At 35.3% G+C, this 22738-nt stretch overlaps 2 protein-coding genes across 2 annotated transcripts; one reads left to right on the top strand and one right to left on the bottom strand.

Moving 5' to 3' along the window:
- Positions 1 to 2441: 2441 nt before the first annotated feature.
- On the top strand, positions 2442 to 8132 carry LOC112528941 (probable glycerol-3-phosphate acyltransferase 8). The gene is made up of 2 exons (XM_025139991.1): positions 2442 to 3080; positions 6637 to 8132. The coding sequence occupies exons 1-2, from the start codon at positions 2442 to 2444 to the stop codon at positions 7510 to 7512; spliced, it is 1515 nt and encodes a 504-aa protein (XP_024995759.1). The 3' UTR covers positions 7513 to 8132.
- Positions 8133 to 8701: 569 nt separating this feature from the next.
- On the bottom strand, positions 8702 to 15952 carry LOC112528942 (ATG8-interacting protein 2). The gene is made up of 3 exons (XM_025139992.1): positions 15866 to 15952; positions 13612 to 14433; positions 8702 to 9106 (listed from the first exon to the last, which is right to left on the bottom strand). Exons 2-3 carry the CDS (start codon positions 14413 to 14415, stop codon positions 9002 to 9004), a joined length of 909 nt encoding a protein of 302 aa, XP_024995760.1. The 5' UTR covers positions 14416 to 14433; positions 15866 to 15952; the 3' UTR covers positions 8702 to 9001.
- Positions 15953 to 22738: the final 6786 nt, after the last annotated feature.

The raw sequence follows: 22738 nt of genomic DNA, 5'->3' as shown, positions 1-22738 counted from the left end.
AATTTATATGTGATGTTTTGTACAAATCTGATATATATAAATAGTGGTATGAACGGGAAAAAAAACACAAAAAAAGTTAGCAGTCAAAGTGTGGGGTGCAGAGATGGACTGTAGATGTTTTACTTTATCGGGAAAAAAAGCCCAGGGGCCAAGGCCCCTTGCCCATCCGCCCCTGGTGGGGTGGGGACCATACCGGGTGGGCCCCTTACGCACCGTGCACCGGCCGATGTGTAAGGTTCAGCCGCCGCCGGTCGAATCGGTCATCAAATCAAAAAAAATATTTGCATTTTTGTCCCCCTACGCATTGGATTCTTAGTGCAAAATATGGGGTTAAATGTTGTAAAAATTCAACTTTAAGGTTGTTTTTGTAAATTAAAATTTTTGGTTGGTTAACTTCATAAAACACCCTAGATCTAAGCACAAGTTACTCCTCCATGTTGTCTTCATGACCCTCATGATTTTCATGATAGGTATTTTCAAGGAATCATAATATAAAAGATTTCTAATATTTAACACTATATGTTAAAAAATCATATGTTAATTAATGTGGATTTAGCAGCGATTCATACTTCTCGAACGCAGTATACAACTCTCCGTTGTACTGCGCTCTTCAAGTGTGTCTGTTTCTTCCTTACCATGGCAAGTCTTTGTGAAATAGAATCAGTTACAGCTAAGTGGGTCGTGGCTTTTATCATGAAGATGGTCTACAGATATATCAGATATTTAAAGACAAGGTATATGTCACATCGAATCACTTAGGACTAAAATAATCCAGGGACGGACCCATGAATTTTTCAAAACGGTGGCATCATTTGATTATAAGAAAAATAAACATAGGGAAAAATTTTCAAAATGGTGGCACCGTTTGACTATAAGAAACAAATATATTTAAAAAAAATTCAAACGGTGACACCATCTAACTAAGAAAATGACACTAATAACATGATTCGAACTTGGGTCTGAGGTGGAATAAAAACTTTGCAAACCGACTATACCAAATAAAACTTATTCTTATTGTAGTTTCAAAATACATAAGGTGGCACACAACAAATTAATACGGTTGCAATTTTCACGAACATAAATTTTTTATTCTTTGAGGAAGGAATAATACGGTGGCATGTGCCACCATATGCACCACATAGTTCTGTACTTGAAACAATCCCCCATTTCCTAGTCATAACCAATTAAGGACGAGTTCTAACGAAAGACTAATGGGTCGTTTACCAAACGCTTATCTGGATAAGGGCTTACCAAGTAACATTACCCCACTGAATGAATAAAGTAATGACCAAGATTTTTACCCGGTAAGAGTGAGATAAGAACCAGGAGTCTTACCCGGTAAGTGAGGGCGACGACTCTTACCACGGTAAGCACTTACCGGATAATTGTTGCATACAATGTCATTTTGATGGACTAAAATCTTATCCGATAAGTAAATAATAATGTTGAATTTTAACATCGGGTAAGTGTTTGGTAAATAACCCCTAAATACCTTGCCAACATCTTTTACAATGAAATTTATTTATTTTTTATTTAATGATTAAAATTATTATTAATTTTTTTAATATATGATTATTTGAAAATCATGATGTAAAATAAGATGTAATTGAACAATTTGTACAATGTTTTTTAAAACATCAATTATTTATAGTAATTTTCAAAAATTAAAAGATTTTATGGTAAATTGCATGAAAAAATAACGTATTTTTAACTTGATACATATTTTGAGTAACGTGTTATCAAAACTCTTATTTTTGTACCTAAGATGTAAAGTTTTAAACATCGAAAATTAAAATGATTTTACGGCAAATTGCATGAAAAAATAATGTATTTTAACTTGATACATATTTTTAAGAACGCATTTTCAAAACTTCCATTTTGATACCCAAGATGTAAAGTTTTAAACATTTAAGTACCCGATTAACCGGTTGAAGCATTAACTCTTTCTTCTAATAAACCACAATACATAAAAACTAATTTTAGATTAAAATATTCATGCCAATAAATAATACTGAGTTGTATACCACATCATTTGTTGCATCAGCATGATAACCGGTTAATGTTTCAACCGATTATTCGGATACTTAAATGTATAAAACTTTATATTTTAAGTATCAAAATAAAAGTTTTAAAAATATATTACCCAAAATAAGAATCAAGTTAAATTATGTTTTTTTTTTCTAATGAAATGTGCCCATAATTATTTTGAATATTATTTTTTAATGATAAAAATGTATTAAATAAATAAAATATGAACACCAACTTGGTCCACTTTCTTGTATATGCATTTAAACCTCTCAACTACGTAAAGGGTAATTTCGTCAACTAATTCTAGGGGTATATTCGTCATTAAGCATTTATCCCACCACATTTAAAACCTCAACCTTCCCTCTCCAACTTCAGTCAGTTACCAGCGTACAGACTTTTCTGAAGGGGACAAAATGTCGTTGCCGACGCCGGAATTTGGCGACAAAGCCTTCCCGCCGATCTCGAAATGTGAGTTCTCCACCATCAGCCACCGATCAGTAGCGGCGGACCTCGATGGAACTCTACTGAAGGCGAGCTCAGCGTTTCCGTACTATATGCTCGTTGCAATTGAGGCAGGAAGCCTCCTTCGCGGCCTTGTTCTGTTACTGTGTTTTCCGATCATTGCAATCGCGTATATATTCGTCTCCGAAGCTGTAGCTATCAAGATGTTGATTTTCATCTCGTTTTCCGGTCTCAAGGTCCGCGATATCGAGCTTGCGTCACGCGCCGTCTTGCCGCGGTTCTACGCGGCGGATGTAAGGAGCGATAGTTTTGAGGTGTTTGATAGGTGTCAGAGGAAGGTTGTAGTGACGGCGAATCCGACGGTTATGGTGGATGCTTTTGTGAAGGATTATTTGGGAGGGGAAAAGGTCCTTGGAACGGAGATCGAGGTAAATCCGAAGACGAAGAAAGCTACGGGATTCGTTGTGGAGCCTGGTGTTTTGGTTGGGAAATGGAAGAAGTTGGCTATTTTGAAGGAATTTGGTGATGAATCGCCTGATATTGGACTTGGTGATCGGAAATCAGATCACGATTTCTTGTCCGTTTGCAAGGTTAGTCGAATTTCAACTCAATTTCTGGCAAATATATATGTGCAGTTACAGTTTGCTTTGTTTTTCTTCTTTGATAAACGCTTATAGATGGCAAACAGTACACTATTTTTGCGATTAATTGACAGCCTCAACAGCATAAAATGCGGTTCTCATTGAACTTGATTTGAATTGTGGTATTGGATTTCAAAATATCGAAGACAATGCTAGGGTTAAGAAGACATGACCGTACTATTATTTTTGGATTTCTTCAAATACCTCTAAATTGCGTACTTAGATAACACATTTTGGTATAGAAGAAAAGCTCCCGTGCATGATCTACTCTTAACGTGCACATGTGTTATCGTTTGTCTTGCTCAATACATTTGACAGAAAGTTGTTGGGCAAGTCAAGTCATAGCGAAATCTGGATTTGGTTAAAGTACTCAACTTCTCACCAATTTGAAGTTAAAAAATGGGGGAATTTGTCATGTTCTTTGTGATGGTTTTGTTAGTAACTAAAGAATAAGAACATGACTGGGAGCTCATAAAAAGGATCAAAATAAAATTCTACTGGTATTTTGTAGATCAAACTTGTTTCCGTGTAGCCTAGCAGCAGTATAATAATACTTTACTGTAAATACCTTAGACATACCTTCCTGAAATTTGGAGATTTTAGCCTAATATAGTAATGAGGGTCTCTTTGTTAACAACTTCACGAACTTAACGAGACTTATAGCTTATTCGATCAGCAATAAATGACTAGTGGTTTAATGATATAGAAAGTGGCTTATTCGGTAAGCTTCTAGTAGATCTTTACACAGAAAGCCAAAATTTTCCAAACGTGCTCGCCTATTAAAAACACATTCATTCCATTTATGAAAATTCTCTACCAAATAAAAATCCTTACTATTTATAAAGACAGATTAATCCATAATAAGTTTTTATCAAAATACAACCAAAAAACCACCATTATCAGCTTGTGATTGAATTCACATTAAATATCAACTGTTTTAGCACTTGCTTTATAGTCTTCCAATTACTGCATTTTCATGAACTAACCCCAAACTTTTCAGTACATCCATACTTTAATATAAATAATAGATTAGTCAAATAAAACACCATCCTGAATATCTTTTTTTATATCATGCAAATAAAAATTAGTACAGTTGATGGTAACTGAAGTATACCAGAAGACACGAAAGGGTCTTTAGTATTATTAATGGTCAAACTGCTCCCATTATCCTTTATTTATTTGGCTGATCATCAAGATAGAATCATTTAGTCTATTTATTTTTCTGTAACAAGTTCTGTAAATTTCAGAAGAAAACCCAGTCTCTCACTGAAAATTCCCCCACACTTCTATGTTGATTCATTCCAACTTGTGTTTTTCTTCCATTTTTCATTTTTATGCTTTTAATCTTCTGTGCAGCCCTACAACTATACACCTTCTAATCCAAAGCCCTATTTCCCATGCCCACTGAAGATTAATATAAGAAAGGGATATTCACCAAAATATCAAAATATATTTGATATATTAACGAAATAGCCAACGAAGATTAATATAAGAAAATAATAAAAATAAAATGAAAGAATAGGTTAGATGGGTCAAATATACGAGCCCTTAAATTTCTTGTAATCATAATCTCACGTCTGTTAAATCTTGAATCGTTTCATCTTTATATCCATAGAATTTCTATTTTTTCCTCTAAAGATTCTTTTACAGAACAAAGAAAATAAGGTTTCATACATTTATCATACGGTATCAAAATGATTAGACCGATATCACTTTGGAGACTGAAATCACATGGGAAATTGATTGAAGAACCAAAAAGGAGTTATTATGATGTCTATTTTTGCTAGGTAAAGTTATTGACTTCTTGGTACTTATCTAGATATCTATATTTTCGGTGCATAATGATAGTGACATATTTATTATGTGTTATCCAAACTACATACATTAATTTGAATGAATATATTTAGTGTTGTGGTTGGTAAGCAGAAACAATGTGAAGTTGTGCACACTCATAAATTAACGAGTGAAAAAGATAGATCTAAGATGACTCCTTTAATTTTTCTTGATAGATATGGGCCCCACTCAAATCCCATCTGTTAGCAGAAGCCAGAAACCAAGTAGTAATTCACTTGAATTAGGGCCTATCTCTTACAGGGTTATTTATTATGTTAGCTGGCCCAAATTTAAGATCGAGAGAGACAGCTTGATGTTGACTTTTGTTAGCCAAATTTTTTATACACAGTGTGATTATTTAAAGAAGTGTTCGTCTTAGGTGAGAAGTATAAGAATAAATTACATTTTTTTTTATTTTTAATCCTAAATTAATTCATGAATTGTATTTTAGAAGGGGAGTGATATGGTATATCTCATTAATTAGTATTCATCTAGTGGTTCTCCTTCAATTAAGATTGATCTAAGGCTAAAGACCTCTTATTACCATTTTCATCATAATTTTCATTTTCATCAGAACCAAACTCTTATTTAAAATAGGAAATATGATATTAATGTGTGAAAGAAAATGTACATGATGGGGTTCAAATAAATTATAGAGTAAATTACATTGGTTTTAGTGGTTTGCTCAAATTTTGGATTTGGTCTCTTAAGTAAATTATCTATATTAATGGTCCTTGACTTTTCAATTTCATAACACTCAAAGGTCAAGGAAGTTAATATCGTCAGTTAACAACCATTAAGAGGGACAAAATCAGTCTTTGGACAAACTACATAGACCAAAAGTGTAATTCACTCTAAAATTAATTGTAATTCACGTATTATTGTTTTAATATTTTTCATCAAAAATATTTTAAGCATAGTTAACAAAAAAATATCCTTTAATTATTATATCAATTAAATTTTTTATAGTTTATTCACAATTGTTTGATAATTCAATTTAATAATACCTTATAATATTTTAATTTTTAAAACATAATTATTTTTTCTAACAAAAAATATTTGGTCTAATGAACAAATTATAGTATATAACTCCTCCATGTTAATGTACTTCAAATATGTTAATAGAGTTTTTGAAAAATATGAATCACAATTAATTTTAGAGTGAGTTACATTTATGGCCCATGTAGTTTTTTTTGAAGACTGATTTGTTCATCTTAACGGTTGGTAAATGATGGCGTTAACTTTAGAGAGTTTATGAAATTGAAAAGTTATGAACATCATTGTAGATAGTTTATTTTAGGGATCAAATAAAAAATTTGAGTAAACCACGAGAACCACCGGTGTAATTCACTCTAAAAGGAAAAGAGGTACATTTAGGTTATGTTTGTTAGATTAGATAATGAGCTAACCGTTAATTGATTAATAAACTAACTGATAAATTAGTCATGTTTGGAAAAACTATCTCACAACATAAATTATAATGTAAAATCATCTAAAAAAGACATGTTGAGAATAAAAAAGATGCATAATTAAAAAAAATCCGAAAAAAATAACTGATATAGCTTATTAAAATGCAATTTGAATGAATTTTCAAAAAGCTAGTATTTTAACAACCTTTTGTTTATGTTTCATGATCCATTTGGTCCTTATGGTATCACTATTGACAATACAGGAGGGGTACATGGTCCCAAAAGACGAATCGGCAGCCATAGTTTCACCGGACCGGCTAAAAACCCGACTGATATTCCACGACGGCCGCCTAGTCCACCCCCCAACACCGATCAACGCTTTGATCACCTACATTTGGTTGCCATTTGGATTCATCCTATCCCTTCTCCGCGTTTATTTCAATCTCCCACTCCCTGAACGAATTGTCAGATACACCTACGGCATGCTCGGGATCAAGCTCGTGATCCGTGGAAACCCGCCTCCACCACCATCACCTGGGACCCCTGGAAACCTCTACGTCTGCAACCACCGCACCGCCCTAGACCCCATCATCATCGCCATCGCTCTTGGCCGCAAACCGTTTTGCGTGACATACAGCGTCAGCAAACTCTCACGGTTCCTTTCACCGATCCCTGCCATTGCCCTAACCCGTGACCGTGAAGCGGATGCTGCCCGGATCAAGGCGTTGCTTCAAAAAGGCGATCTCGTGGTCTGCCCAGAAGGAACCACGTGTCGTGAACCGTTCTTGTTACGGTTCAGTGCCTTGTTTGCGGAACTAAGTGACCGGATCGTGCCCGTGGCCGTGAACCTTAAGCAGAACATGTTCCACGGCACAACGGTTCGCGGGGTCAAATTCTGGGACCCGTATTTCTATTTCATGAACCCGAGGCCGACTTACGAAGTGACGTTTTTGGAACGGTTGCCGGAGGAGATGACGGTGAAAGGCGGTGGACGGTCGTCGATCGAGGTGGCGAACCATGTGCAGAAGGTTCTTGGTGCAGTGTTAGGATTTGAATGCACCAATTTGACAAGGAAAGATAAGTATCAGTTGCTTGGAGGAAATGATGGGAAAGTGGAGTCGATGTATGGCAAGAAGTGAATATATATAGAGAGGAAGGTTTAAACGAGAAAGGTAAAAGATCGAGAACGTGTGAATAAATAATTTATATGTGAATTATTGGTAAATCTAGAAAAATCATTTGAAGATTTTTGTGTGAATCTACGTTCTTATCCTATATTTTTTACCAACCATTCACATATAAAGATGTATATATGAATGATTGGTAAACTTGAAAAACCCAATTTGAAGATTCTTACGTGAATCCAAGTCTTTTTACCAACAATTTTACCAATTATTCACATATGAAGATGCATATGTAAACTCACGTTTTATTTTACCAATAATTCACATATGAATCATTTATTTGCACGTCTTGTAACCTTTTTTACTTTTCTTGTTTAAACCTTTTGTATCTCTCTATATATTATGTATGTGGTAAGGGCAGTTAGATATTTATTTACTTGGTACTTGGTACTTGGTAGTAGTGATATTGCTTTTGGGCCAAATATTTGTTCAACCATCAAACAACCCAAATAAGAACTGTAGTCTATGTGCTAAATGGATGTTTCGTGTTCTATTACTAGTAATTAGTAAATACGAATTGTTGGCTTCTTTTGGATTTATGTAATTTGATGTCAATATTCAAGCTGAGGTTTTCTTGAAAACAATCCTTTTGATATCTGTTTCTTGAGATAGAGTAAAAGTCTGTATATTTTTACCTTCACATCTTACTTTTGAGTGAGATAAGACAGTATTAGAGCTGTGCAAAAAAACAGTCAACAAAATGGGTTCCTGTTCACAAGTGAAGTCATTGAACAGATCAAGATCTCGTATGTTTACTCGCACACATTTTAGAGTAAACTACAATTTATTCACTGTAGTATGTTAGAAATTTCAATTTTGTAATCACCAATGTCATTTTTCGAATTTGGAAAAGACAGATTTGAATTTTGAAAATGAGCATTTCGGTTTACAGTTTGTAATCACCGATGTCATTCTATGATCAAAAGGTGCTCCATCAAAAACGCACACAAATGCTTAACCATTTTACACATCGAAAAATACGTAAAAACAACAAATTGTGTGGTTCAAACAGGAGAACAAAAACGAGAATAAAAATCAAAGGAACTGGAAATAGAAATAGGAATGAATTTTCATTTCCTGAATTCTAACTTGAAATAAAAATTTAAATAAAAGTATGTAAGAAAGTATTCATAAACATTTTCTGTATATAAATATTATATTATGTACTTATTATCGAATTGATGACCAACCAACCAAGCAAACAAACAAATTATAATGTTTATCAAATCTTTACACATTGAAAAAAAAAACAAGAGAGGACCCAGAAAAGCATTAAAAATACGACATAAACAAGCAGAGCAAGCAGCAGTTTCTTTGGTTTTGTTTTTCTTTCTATAAATAGGTCAAAGTTAACACAAGCTGCTACTGCTACTGCTACCGCTGCTGATATCCACAAAAGCCACATTCTATTTTCGTCATCATCGCCGCCACCATCACCACCTCCCTAACGATCCCCCGAGGTGCTGCCTCTAATGCTGAACCCTCGTCGGTTGCCACCTACGATCGCATCTTTGAATCGGGATAAAGGGCTCACCAACCTCCCAAATTTCTGCCAAACAATAAATAATACGTAATTTTATAAACCTTTGAACACGGTATTTTTAATGCAAAATCATAATGTATTTCATGTCAAATTTTAAAAAAGAACGTAAATACGAGAAAAGGATAGAAGTATTAAAGATATATGTTACTGAAATGACACCGAGTCCTAGGCTAAGCTATGAAGTTCTCTTGTATGCCAGGATTTTGGTATTATTCCCACTTACATGCGTAATTACAAATACCAAACATAGATGACAAAAAGTATTACCATTTTCACTTAAACACGTTGTGCTAATACGACATTGGTGAGGAGGATAGAGAGTATGACGGTTGAGGGGGTGAAGAGGACGTGGGATGAACAGTCGAAAATGGACATACAACATCACACATTTCAGAGGACTAGAGATGGAAATTTTACCCGTAGGGGAGGGGATTCCCCGATTTTGCAGGCTAGGGATGGAAACCGGGCGGTAATGCATCCCCTGTCCCTGACTAACAGGGGAGGACCCCAAAAAAAAAAAAATTAGTGGTGACACATTTAACTGTAAAAAATATCTAAAGAAATTTTTCACAATATTAGTATAGATCTGTTGGTTGGTTCCATGTCCAACCACAGAAGAGACCCATGTTCAAGTTTTGCCTACATATCTTTTATAAAACGCGATTTGTATATAAAAAAGGACACCAAAATTTAAGCTAAAAATTAACAAATTTGACACCAATAAGACTCGAACCCAGGCCTTATGTATGAAGGTAGTAGCATTGACCATCTCTGCCGTCAAAGTCTTGTGTTAAATTTCAATTTCAAAAACTATATGGTGGCACCCAACAATACAATACGGTGGCACCCTTGAAAAACGTACTTTTTTCCCTTACTACGGAACCATGAAGAGCTGGGCCGTGCCACCGTATCAATGAATGTAGGTCCGCCCGGGAAAGGAATCCCCAACGGGTTCGGGCAACCCATTAGGTACCCATTTAGTAAAATAATAAAAAAAACATATTCTAAAATTAAAATTATAATAAATCATCACTACATTAATTACCAATATTAGAAATCAAATATATTTGACATTTGATGATAAATGTGTATATATATACACACACACGCTATATACATATATTAAATAAAATAAAGAATTAAATCAGGGTCGTATTAGGGGCGACCGGGCGGGGTAATGTCATCCTCGACCCCCCCCCAACCCCGCTTCGAGTATGAAAATAAACCCCCGTCCCCACCCTGTAGGTGAAGACTTGATTTCTGATAGGAGCTCTTGGAGATACAGGACTCTGGTAGCAGATTATGGGTAGGGATCTGTAGCCTGGATGGTCGGAGGGGAGTTTGGAGTAGTTCGATGGTGAGACACGGAGAGGGGTAGCGTGGTGGCAATTACGCCCGATAGAGTGTTGTCTTGGCTTCTCCTACATTTCATGTCCACTTTTGTTTCTACTTGCAGGACCTGTTAGCTTTACACTAGTCTTAGATTTTCCTCTTGTGATTATACTCGTCTCTTTTCCGCTTTCTATTTCCTCGGTCCTCTCCCTGATTCTACATCCTGGCTCTTCTCGTGGTTGACTCTAAGCCGTTTCAAAATAAAGATGTCGAGACTTTCACTAAGATTATAGATCATGCTGCCCAAAACCAATTTTAACGCTGTGTTCTCGAATTTGAGAAGAGAAGAAAAGAAAGGGATGGAAAAGAGAAGGAAATAATTTTTGGAAGGAACGGAAATAATTTTTCATGTTCTTGAGCGGGAGAGAAAGGAAAGAAAAGATGTTTTTTTACAAAAATACCCTTATTTAGTTTCCAGCAGGTTTTATTTGATGGATAGATGTGTAATTTTATAAATATTTTAAATTGCTTTATTCCTTTCCTTCCAAGTTTTGCAAGGAAAATCAGCCTTATTTTCCTTCCTTTTCCCTCCCCCATAAAAGAACTCGAGAACATGATATTTTCTCTTTCCCCCCTCCTTCCTCTCCCTCTCCTTTCTTCATAAAAAAGGACTCGAGAACACAGTGTAACTGTCACATGGCAATCATACAGAAACAATGACTTGTCATTGACAAATAGAAACGGATTCACCAGTCGCAACTCCTAAAAAACAGGTATCACATCTCCTATAGGGAAGTGGTCAAAAAATTTCATGGGCAACTCAGCAGTAGCGCATAACAAGTACCTCCAAGAACATTACTTATATTGCACAGGCAGTCAAACTTATGAAGTAGAGCCTTCAGATATGCAGACATATGGTATTACTTGTATTGCACAAGCAGACATATCAACTCGGTTTTGGCTGGGACATGGGATAATGTGCTGATGATATGATTTATTTTATAAGAATATGATGAAGCATGATTCGTTCAGTATACGAGTTCACTCTCTTTTAAAGAACCTCATTATTAAAGGAAATATGAAAGAATTCGAACCAATATGTTTTGATGTATCAAGGCTAAACTAATATAGGAAGACCCAGAAAGAGAAATAAGCAGTTCGGAGGGAGTTGGGTTAATTTGATAACAAATTTTGCAGAAACATATGTTTCTGACTAAGGAATCATGCACACAAAATTGAATTGCTATTCTACCTGTTATATTTCCTGATTACCTGTTATATACCTGTCTTATTGCCTTGTGTTGTGTACAAGCTCTAGGTCTTTAAGGAAACAGCCTCTCCCTCCTCGTGGTTGAGGTAAGGTCCGGGTACATCCTACCCCTCCCATACCCTACTTTCGAGTGGGATAAGTTGGGCTCGTTTGATTTGGTTTATATGTTTCTGACTGGGATGAACATGCCAGGAGTCATTGGAGGCAAGAGATGGTGAAAAGTTGAGATTCATTGCAGCTAGCTCACTGCACACAATTTCCCAGACTACATATATGATGCAGGATGAGGGGCATCCCCGAATTCAGGTAAGGATTTATAAAATTTTTGTATCCACATATAAATCACGTTTTATACCTTTTTAATATAGTATCAACAACTGTAAATGTACCAGTACATTCTACACCCTTTCCGTTGTAAGTTTATGTTGCATCTACCCAAGTGCTGCAACTTCTTAATGAGGTTACATGGTTTATCCCATTTCACACATCTAAATAATGGAATCAAAATTGTATTATGTTCAGTTATTGGTCACCATCAATTACCTGAATCGCTTCCTTGCAGGAATGATGCTCAAGGGTTTTTCGAATTGTTGATAAAACTCCAAAGAGTTTGTTTGCAAACAAGCACTAACAACTACTACGTATAGGGTTTAGTTATGGGGAAAACCCTCAATTTTTTAAGGCTCTTATGCATCTAAAGATTATGGCGTATCAATATTCTCACCTATAAGATATTCAGGCTCCAAGGAGGGAGATGGCGAGGACGATGTTACACACCGCATAAAGGCAGGGTGGTTAAAGTGGCAGTGCTATATGATATTGATAAGAAGATCCCATTAAAGGTGAAGGCAAATTTTACATGGTAGTCATCATACTAACCCTACCCTACTGTGTAGGTCTAATTGTTGTCCGATAAAGAAGTTGAGTGAGAGAAAGTTGGGAGTTGCAGAGCTGAGGATGTTGAGATTGTTGTTCACTGAACATGTGGAACTGGACACTGAACAAAGTTTTCAGGGCAGAGCTAGGAGTTGCACCTACCACTAGATAAACTAAATGATTAGAAGGCTATGGAAGTTTGGTCATGTTAGGAGGTGAAAGATGATCAACCGACGAGGAGGGTGGAGAGCATAACAATTGATGGGGTGAGAATGAGGAGCAGTCCGAGAAGGATGAAGGACGAGCAGTTGAGGCTAGACATAGAAAGCATAGACCTTAACGAGGGCATGGCTTCTGATAGGAGTCCTTGGAGATGCAAGATTCAGATAGCAAATTTTTGTCGGGACTAGTAGCTACTGTATAGGGGGAGGGACTGAGGGGTAGAGATCTGGCAGATAAGATGCCACATAGGCCCTAGTACTTCCTTCATGTGGCTTGGTGGTATTCATAAATTTACCCTCAATCTTATATGCTTAAGCTAACTGGATTTATATGATTTAATCACATAGGTGGTAGGCCTTACTACTGTTACTGTTGATGGATGTTGTTACCTTTTGTTGCTCTTATTACTTATTTTTACCGTTCTTGTTGAGCGTTTGAACACAATGTCCTTGTTGTTTTCTTTCCTATGTCTCATGGTCTCTACAAGCCAGCTCTTAGGGATGGAGGTATAATTTGCATGCATCTTACCCCTGACGCTACTTCCAAATAGGATTTTTGTTGGGTACCTTCAGGACCATTTGGTTATAATTTGACATGAAAACCAGTTTCATCAATCATAAATATCATGTATGCATTACTTGTATTCTTCACAAAGGGAGTGTTAGAATTGTTGTGCCAACCACATATCTATACGGCAAAAAAGAGCAAGGATATCGACAGATATACATATATCAAATTTCTTCAGGATGATGAGAATCAAACTAAGAAGATCAGATTTTCACATGATAATAGAATGAATGTAATTGCATACCTCATCATACACCCCAGAATGCCACTTATGATGCAAAACTTGCCATCTTTCTTGTTGAAATTGCTGGCCAAGAATCACAAAGCCCATCACTGCAGCAGCAATAAAAATCGACCAAAACGTATTGGCTTCTTTTGCATGAGCATACAAAGAAGCAGCTTGTTTCTTCCACCATGCTGCATACGGAAGGCCAGATCCATTATAGTTATCCTCCTCCGTATGTTTGGGGAAGTTTGAAACATCTGAACTCAAGGTTGAGTCAGAAGATTCTTCATCATCTATGATAGCCTCGCCCATAATTGGTTGATTCTGAAATGAATGCAACTTAGCAGAATCATAAATGCTCTGTTCTTTTCCTGCCAAAGTTGTTCTATCTGCAAAGTCCGTATCGCTAATGCTCAATCTGTTGCCTTTCTCATCAAAAAATGGAATTGCAGGAAAATCATCCGACTCTGTTAATTTCCCAATATTCCAATTATCTTCATCCTTATCATTTGATTTTTCCCCTTCCTCCTTAATAGACTCTGAAACTTCACCTTCTCCTCCCTGCTCGTCAAGGATCTCTGTATTTTCAGGTTCTAGGGGTAAATTCTCATGCTGACTTGGCGGGAAGACAAAATGACCGGACATGAACAAGGCATTCGAAGTTTCACTTTTATTTGTGTCAACTACATCACCCTTTTCGCCACCTTTAGGCTTTTCTCCCATATCTGGACCAGGAGCAGCAGCATAAGTTGATGCTGTTAGCGATACAACCTCCCAGTCAGCTCCTCGAGGGACAGTTTCCTCCCCTTCTTTATCTGCCATCTACCCGAGAATAATATCCTGAAATTGTATATCCAATATTTCAAGTTAGTGAAAATAATGAAACAATCCAAACGGGATTTAACCAAACCACTTTCTTCATCAATCACAAATCAATAATTAATAAATAAAGTAACACAACCAAACCAAACCAAACCGACCCAGTAAATTACTGGAAAGTAGGGTCAGAGGAGGGTGAGATGTACACAGATTGACCTCTACCCAAAAAGAGCAGAACAGATGTTTCTGTGAAGACCCCTTTGGTTTGTGCATTAACGTGAGCAAGCAAGTGGAAGGCCTAAATATTAACATGCGGTGAACGAAGCATGGTAAAGGTAAGGTAGACAAAACACACACAAAGCAAGTAAGGCCGAAAACACATCTCTATAAATTGTGAGCTATCTCTAGCCTGATTGCTATTCATTTGACTGTTATCTTCAGTAGAACTTGTCGTCGTTGTGAATGATGAGACAATAGACAAATGATTGACCTGATAATTAATATATGCCTAACAATGTAAAAATGATCACCACCCGGCCTCGACATGTGATGGCGCCCTGGCCCCAATGGTAAGTTGTTGCACAAATCAACAGTGTTGCTTATAGTATCATCAGTTACAAGATTTCCATCAAACCGCACCTAAATTTGCACATAATAACACTCAAGTCTTGGGGTAATGGTTGAATCTATCTGTTTTGCTAAGCACCCGCTAATTGAAACACTAATGAACAAAACTGCACACGCTTTGCAATTGGATTAATAATTGGATTACAAGAAGTTGGAAATAATCCTTTTCACATTTTCTTTGCAACATTTGAGGGATAAAACAGGACCTTAGGGCTTGGGGAAAATGACTTTGCACATCCTAATACCTAAATGGGAATCAGGACATCATTTCATTTAAAGTTGTGCTGTGATAATCCGTAACATTATTAGGTCAAGGTCCACATCCTATTGTCAGCTCACATGACACCAACTTATGATTGGAGACAGGGCACTATGTCGAGTGGCGATCATCTCTATCATTGTTAGGTACAATCATCAAATATCAAGTCGATCATATTTCAATCGTCTCATCATTCACAACAACCAAAAAATACAACAACAAAGTTCTACCAAAGATGAACCGTCAAAATGAACACCAATTATTTTTCTCATAGAACAGAAACAACGATAGGTCAAATCAATACATAAATACGAATTCCTCTTCGGAGAATGAACAAATTCAATCATTTAACCTGACGAATCAAATAAAAATCACAACTCCTGGCACTTCCTCTCTCTAAAAACAAATTTCATACAAAGAGAAAAAAAAAACCTAGATCGAATCACAAACTTACACATGTTTGAAACGATACGATCATAACTAAAGTTCGAGAAAGTATCATCAATCAATGAAAAGCTGACTAATTAACTAAATCATGATCAGATCAACGTGAACAGATGTACTTACAGTAGAGAGAGAAAGTTTCCGATGAAGATATCGGAGACGGTGTGGTAGTAACTCCGGTACCGGTTATATGATTGAAATTGCGTTCTCGGGGCTATATATAGTAGTACGATATAAAGGGGTAACGAGATAAAGGAAAACCGGGTGTAGCCGGTAATCTTGAGAAGATAAGGGAATGCGTTTACCGGGGATCGTCGTTAGAAACGTCGTCTGGTGGAAATTCAATAATAGAGTGAATTACAATACTAGTCCCTCAATTTATTGTTAAAGTACATTTTTGTCCCTTCACTATTCATTTTGTATCTTAAGTCCCACATTTCAAAAAATATTTGAACTATTTCATTTTTCATCTTTAAAAACTAAACTCAATCAAACTAGCCCAGTAAATTTCATATACAGGCAGGGTTTGGTGGTAAGATGTACTTATAGAAGCTATTTTTGAAAAGACCCTCGGCTTGTGGAACAAAAAATAAAAGAAACAACCTAAGGGCCTTTGACCTAGCGGTATCGTAGCATTTGGCCTCCTAGAAGGTCAGGGGTTCAAACCTCACCAAAAATGATAAGAATGTATGAGTTTATTGGTTGCATTTGTCGTATATAAATGTTATATATTTAAAAAAAAAAGGAACATCAAACAATTTATAGTTGAGAATGTGTGTAAAGAAGCAACATGTACAGTTTGACATAAAAATCTATCAAGTATCGAGTCATCGTATTTGAACCTCCGTGGCCACAAGAGGATTTCTATTTCTCTTTGGATTTGAACATGCGATCTCTAATCACTTTTGACCTTTGGAAGTCAAACTCAAACCAATCAAGCACTACCCTTTGGAGCCTAAGCTCACTTTTGACCTTAGGTTTTCTATTTACCTGTTACTATATGGAATAAGTCATATCCAAAAAGCTTTCATAGAAAAAACAGATTTGAATTAAAAAATGTATCTGTATATTTGTTGACACAATATAAAGTTAGATTCACAAAGAAAAATGTTTAATGGTCAAAATAAGTCGAACCTAAAATTAAGGGTGCACATGGGTTGAGTTGATCGGGTTGAAGACAATTGAACAACCCAACTCAATGTTTGCGGTTTGAAAAATCTTAACCCAACCAAACTCAAACCAAAGTGCAACCCAACCCAAGCCAACCGAAACCATAGGGGTTGGTTGGGTTGATATTTTGGTACATTAAAATATTCTTCTAACCTTGAATATGTTATTTCTCTACTCATAATTTATTTTTCATCATCAATCATTTGATATAACTTACTCATACTTCTTACGTATATCACATTCAATTATTTTCTTAATTCTACATATATATGTTCACAATTACTGAATATATATGAAAAACGTACATGATAGTGTAATTGTCTAAACTCTAATGTATATATTAATAGAAATTCAACAATCATATTAAATCTAAAAAATAAAATGATATTGAGGATTGGATTGAGTTCAAATAATAGTAACTCAACACCTACGGTTTGAAAATTTTATAACTCGATTAGACATCAAGTTGCTTCGGATTGAGTTATTTCGCATTGGGGTTGATTGGATTGGTCAGATTTTTGAACACCATACCTAAAATTGCCTCTCTTATTCGTTATAATTTTTATTTTTATATTATTATTTATCTGATAATAATATGTTCATTATTATACGTCTTGCTTGATGGGTTTACACTTTTGGTATCAAAAGCTCAAAATATTCCTCATATCGTTTATAAAGGGTAAATTGTATGAAAAAATGACGTACTTTAACTTGATTCACATTTTGGGTAACATACTTTTAGAACTTCCATTTTGGTATTTAAGATGTAAAATTTTAAAAATTTAAGTACCCCGGTAACCGGTTACCATGTTGATGTGCCGAGTGATGTGGTATTCGGTTAATACTTCAACAAATAATACTGAGTTGAATACCACATCACTTGCCACATCAACATTGTAACCAATTAATGTTTCAATCGGTTACCCGGATACTTAAGTGTTTAAAATTTTACGTCTTAGGTACCAAAATGAAAGTTTTAAAAGCATGTTACCCAAAATATGAATAAAGTTAAAGTACGTTACATTTTCATGCAATTTGTCATTTTCAAAATGATTATTATTGTTTTAAGAACCAAATAACCATTTTATACAGGTTGGCAAAGTTATATAATTCTACATTTACCCTTAAAATCCATATTTGTTGAAGCATTAACCGGATACCACATCACTCGTCATATCAACATGGTAACCGGTCAATGCTTCAACCGGTTACCCATGTACTTAAATGTTTAAAAAATTTACATCTTATGTATCAAAATAAAAGTTTTAAAAGTTCATTAAACAAAATAGGAATCAAGTTAAAGTATGCTACTTTTTTTATGCAATTTACCCTTTTAAAAATGCACATCTGAACATCTTCATACATTATAATTATATACGATACATGATACGACTACAACACCGTTCAAAGTGGCGTATATCTTCACATGCATGCTTAACAGATTCTGCTTTAGCAATGTCAAACACAGACGCAGACACATGAAAATGTTAAAAAAAATTCTTATTGAGGGACTGTTGATGAAATATAAAGACAATTGAAGGACAAAAATTTGCAATTCTATAAAGTACAGGGACTGATTTTGTTAATTTATTGCCAATAATATCTACTGCGGTTTGGACCGATAAGATAAGCGGGGGGAGGAAGTGTCGTTGCGTGTGGAGGGAGAGAAAGTATTTACTGTGACGCGTTGGTTTTTGCATTTTTGCGACATCGGTTGAGTACAAATACGAGATGCTTACAAAAGTACACGTCTTTTACAAATAAAGCTGTACGTGTGGATTAATCTGTATGTATAAATTTAGACATTTTTGTTTGTGAAAGTTTTTTCATAGATGGAATGAACATGTTTAGAAAAACTTGACTTTTTATATAAAGCTCCTCCTTCAGTTTATTGAATAAGGGGTCGTTTACCAAACACTTACCCTGTAAGTGCTTACCGGTAAATTTAACACTATCATTTACTTAGCGGGTAAGATTTTAGTCCATCAAAATGACATCGTACGCAACAATTTACCTGATAAGCGTTTACCATGGTAAGAGTCGTCGTCCTCACTTACCGGGTAAGACTCTTGGTCTTTCTCTCGCTCTTAACGTGTAAGATTTTTGGTCCTTGTCATATTCATCTGGTAAGGTAATGTAACTTGGTGTTCTTTTACTCGAGTAAGAGTTTGGTAAACAGCCCCTAAGTCTATTTCTATATTACTAGTTGTGTACCCGCGCAATGCAGCGAGACATAAGTTTTATGTAAGTGAGAATAGCGATTGACGATTACAACAGATAAACACATGATTGTCATAGCAAGACCAATTATGAATATGTTATTTTGAACAAACAGACATATTTTTGGCAAAAAAAATATTTTATAGCCGACAAGTTAACAAACAAAACTTGTCTCAAGTCAATTAGTTATCCAAACTTTAAAACACCGACCACCAATATAAGATCGTCTATTAATGTTTATGAGTTGAAAACAACTATTGGGATAAGTATATATATAATTTCTTTGCAAAGTTGTACTAAAATTTAATTTCAAACTCAACGTTCATCGAATAATACATGAATTGTTTCATTGGTTTGTCAACTTGTGTCGATTTTCTAATTTGATTTTTAAATAGTTCGTTTTGTCATTCAATCTTAATTCTCATTCGAAGTATCGATTGTTTTGTTTGATTTATTAACTTCTAGTTGTATACCCATCCGATGCAACGGGAAACGATCACTGTCTGTGAAATACAATAGCTACCAATATTTTCACAACCAATCAGTCAAATCCATTTTGTTGACATCCATTTGCCATTGAAATAAATTAGCTAACCGTTAAATGAGAAGTTTTTTTTTTTTTTTTTTGGAAAAAATGCAAATAGCAGACTCATATAACAAAAGCTAGCAATTATCAATGGTTAGACTTTGAGCTTTTGGTTAAACGGCCCTTAAATACCTCAATCAGAACTTGAAAATTAGGATCATAATTTACTTTTAGTATTGTTACCAGGTGCTATAGTACCTTATGTATATTCAACACTCGGTACAAACTCCATCAAATACTATAATGGTCCAATTGTCCAACATCACAAAGAAACCACAAACAAAACTCAATTAGCAAATCATTAGATCCCGACAATAATTTCACAAGTAGCTAAAATGATACCCGCATAATGTTACAGGAAGTAAAATTATTATAAACGATTATAAAATTAAGCTAACTACCAGAAAGAGAATGATATGATTTTAAAAGCTCAAAATAAGGATGTAAATGAATAACATAAAACTCGATTAAAGCAAACCTCAATTTAAGCATTTCCAAATTGAAATAAATGGATTATTGTGGGCTTCTAGTTACCAAAAGATATCACCAATGGACTTTGGCCAAACCAGCCAACTTCCATTAAAAGTTGAACATACTCAAAACAACCAATAACACAAAGTACATCAAACCAAATGCCATTATCTTATGCAACCAAACCCGTAACCGTTAAATATACCAAACCTACAATTAGTCCTTCATGTGCCAACAATGGCATTGTCTTGTTCTCCGACATGTTCCGTAGGTCCAATGTCATTGACTTGTCCTATATCATTCGCTGCCAATTGACATAACTACAATAACAAAAAGTCGAAATCCATAGAGATTAATAAAAAACCAAACAAAACCAGTAAAGCTAATTCACATATATGCTTCATCCCATTTTAAAAATGCACAATATGATCACCTCACCAGAAACAAACTAATAATTATAAGAAACGAATCAAATGGTTCAACAATTTGCTTACAAATGATTGTTGATAGGATTTTTTATATCTCGTCTTCCGGGGTTTGAATCAAACCCAGGCGCTACCAAAGCCCATGATATTGAGATAGGTGTTTTATTTAGTTTGAGTTCTTGACTTGATAGAGTTTGATCATAAAAAAGGCAACAATAACATCAAGCGCCTAAATGATCCAAAGTAGTATATTACAATTACCATCAAGGAAAAGAGAAAATGCAAYAATARCATCAAACCCATCAAAGTTTATGTTCATATATGTGTCAACAAGGCAATATAAGTTGCATACAAGCTAAAATCAAATGCATAATTATGTAGATGCAAAATTAACAATGAGAATAGTCTGAAGTTCTAATCAAATGCATAATATCATTMTTGATGTTTTGATATGGCTCATGCAGCATCACAAGTGAATGAAGATAATATAGATGGCTCATACAACACCACAAGTAAATCAAGTTGATACAACATAACCTTATCTTTTCTTTCTTTTTTTTGGCAAGATCCCATTGGTTTTAGTCATAACCTGTAGCTTTTGATCTTATCACAATCCATAACACCAGTGAACACTCAACACAGACAATAACTAAGGGGCCGTTTACCAAACACTTACCATGTAGGTGATTACCGGCAAAAATTAACACTATCATTTACTTACCGGGTAAGATTTTCGTCCATCAAAATGGCATCATATGCAACAATTTGCCGGTAAGCACTTACCGTGGTAAGAGTCGTTGCCCCCACTTACCGGGTAAGACTCTTGGTCCTTGTCTTGCTCTTACCGGGTAAGATTCTTGGTCTTTACCATATTCATTCGATAATGTAATGTGATTTGATAAGCCCTTACCCGGGTAAGCGTTTGGTAAACGACCCCTAAGTCTGTTTTAAAAAATTTCTATTTTAATCAGTAAGTCCACTTTTTAGCAAGAAATAGACAGTTACTAAGATTCAAACAAATTTTATAAAAAATAGATAAAAGAGAAGGGACAAACCTGTGAAACTTCGAACCTCGCATAACAACCTCCTAATTGTAAATCATTATGTATGTTTATTCTTCTTTCTCACAAGAAATGGAAATTTCGAGTATACGACACATCTCGAAGCAACCGGAAACCGGTAATATTACATTTTAGCTAATGAAGATCTCTATGTTTATGTTAGTCCATCAAACCTGTGTAGGATATTGCAAATTTATTTTTTAATATGTAGTGCCGACGTGCTTTCAAAGAATGTGGTGGAATTTAAGTTAATTTCATAATCTTATGTCCAATACAGTACATAGAATCCGGTATTAGATACTGGCACCTCCTGCTCTCCTGCAAAAGAAACCATATCCTAAAACAAGTCCAATCACTTTAATAACCACATATAGCAATATTTGCTGCTGCTGCTATATATATGATGTAGGGGTTGGGGGAAGGGAAGGGAAAGAGAACATCCTRCTACCAAATTAATGACATGTTGGATAGAAATAGATTAGCAACTTTATGAGCAGCTTCAATATAACCAAACAGAACCCTAAACAGCAGCTTCAATCTAACCAACATAACATCCTACTTCCAACTTTCTTGAATCTAACCACTGCTTCCCCTGTTTGTATCTTTAAGTTTTTGGACTGAACCTGATCTTGGGGCTGAGCCAACAAGCTAAGAATTCTATGGCAACTCAAAACAACAGCTTTATTAGTAGCTTTAATATTAAGAATCAGATCATCAACGCCTTAGTTTGGTCCTCTAATATCCGAATCAACGGGTTGCCGTGAGTGGAATTAATTAACCATGGTGGAGACTTGTAAACAAATTTAAACATAACAAATAAGTACACATGTTCACGCCTTGAGCAACTAAAAACTCCTAGAAGGTTCTCTAGAATACACAAGCAAGATATGCTTTCAGCTACCTCTTACAAAGCATTGAAAACTAACCTCCTTGCTTCTGCGCTTCAGCAATTACATACAGAGCAAGAATTGTCTCTCCAGAGGCCTCTGGGCCGTATATCTCAACTATGCGTCACTGCATAAGAAGATTAATGCATTAGAAAAGAAACATAATTTTAAGCATC

This window comes from Cynara cardunculus, assembly GCF_001531365.2.
Source record: "Cynara cardunculus var. scolymus isolate 2C chromosome LG 16, CcrdV1, whole genome shotgun sequence".
NCBI lineage: Eukaryota > Viridiplantae > Streptophyta > Magnoliopsida > Asterales > Asteraceae > Cynara > Cynara cardunculus.
This window is presented reverse-complemented; position numbering and strand designations above follow the sequence as displayed.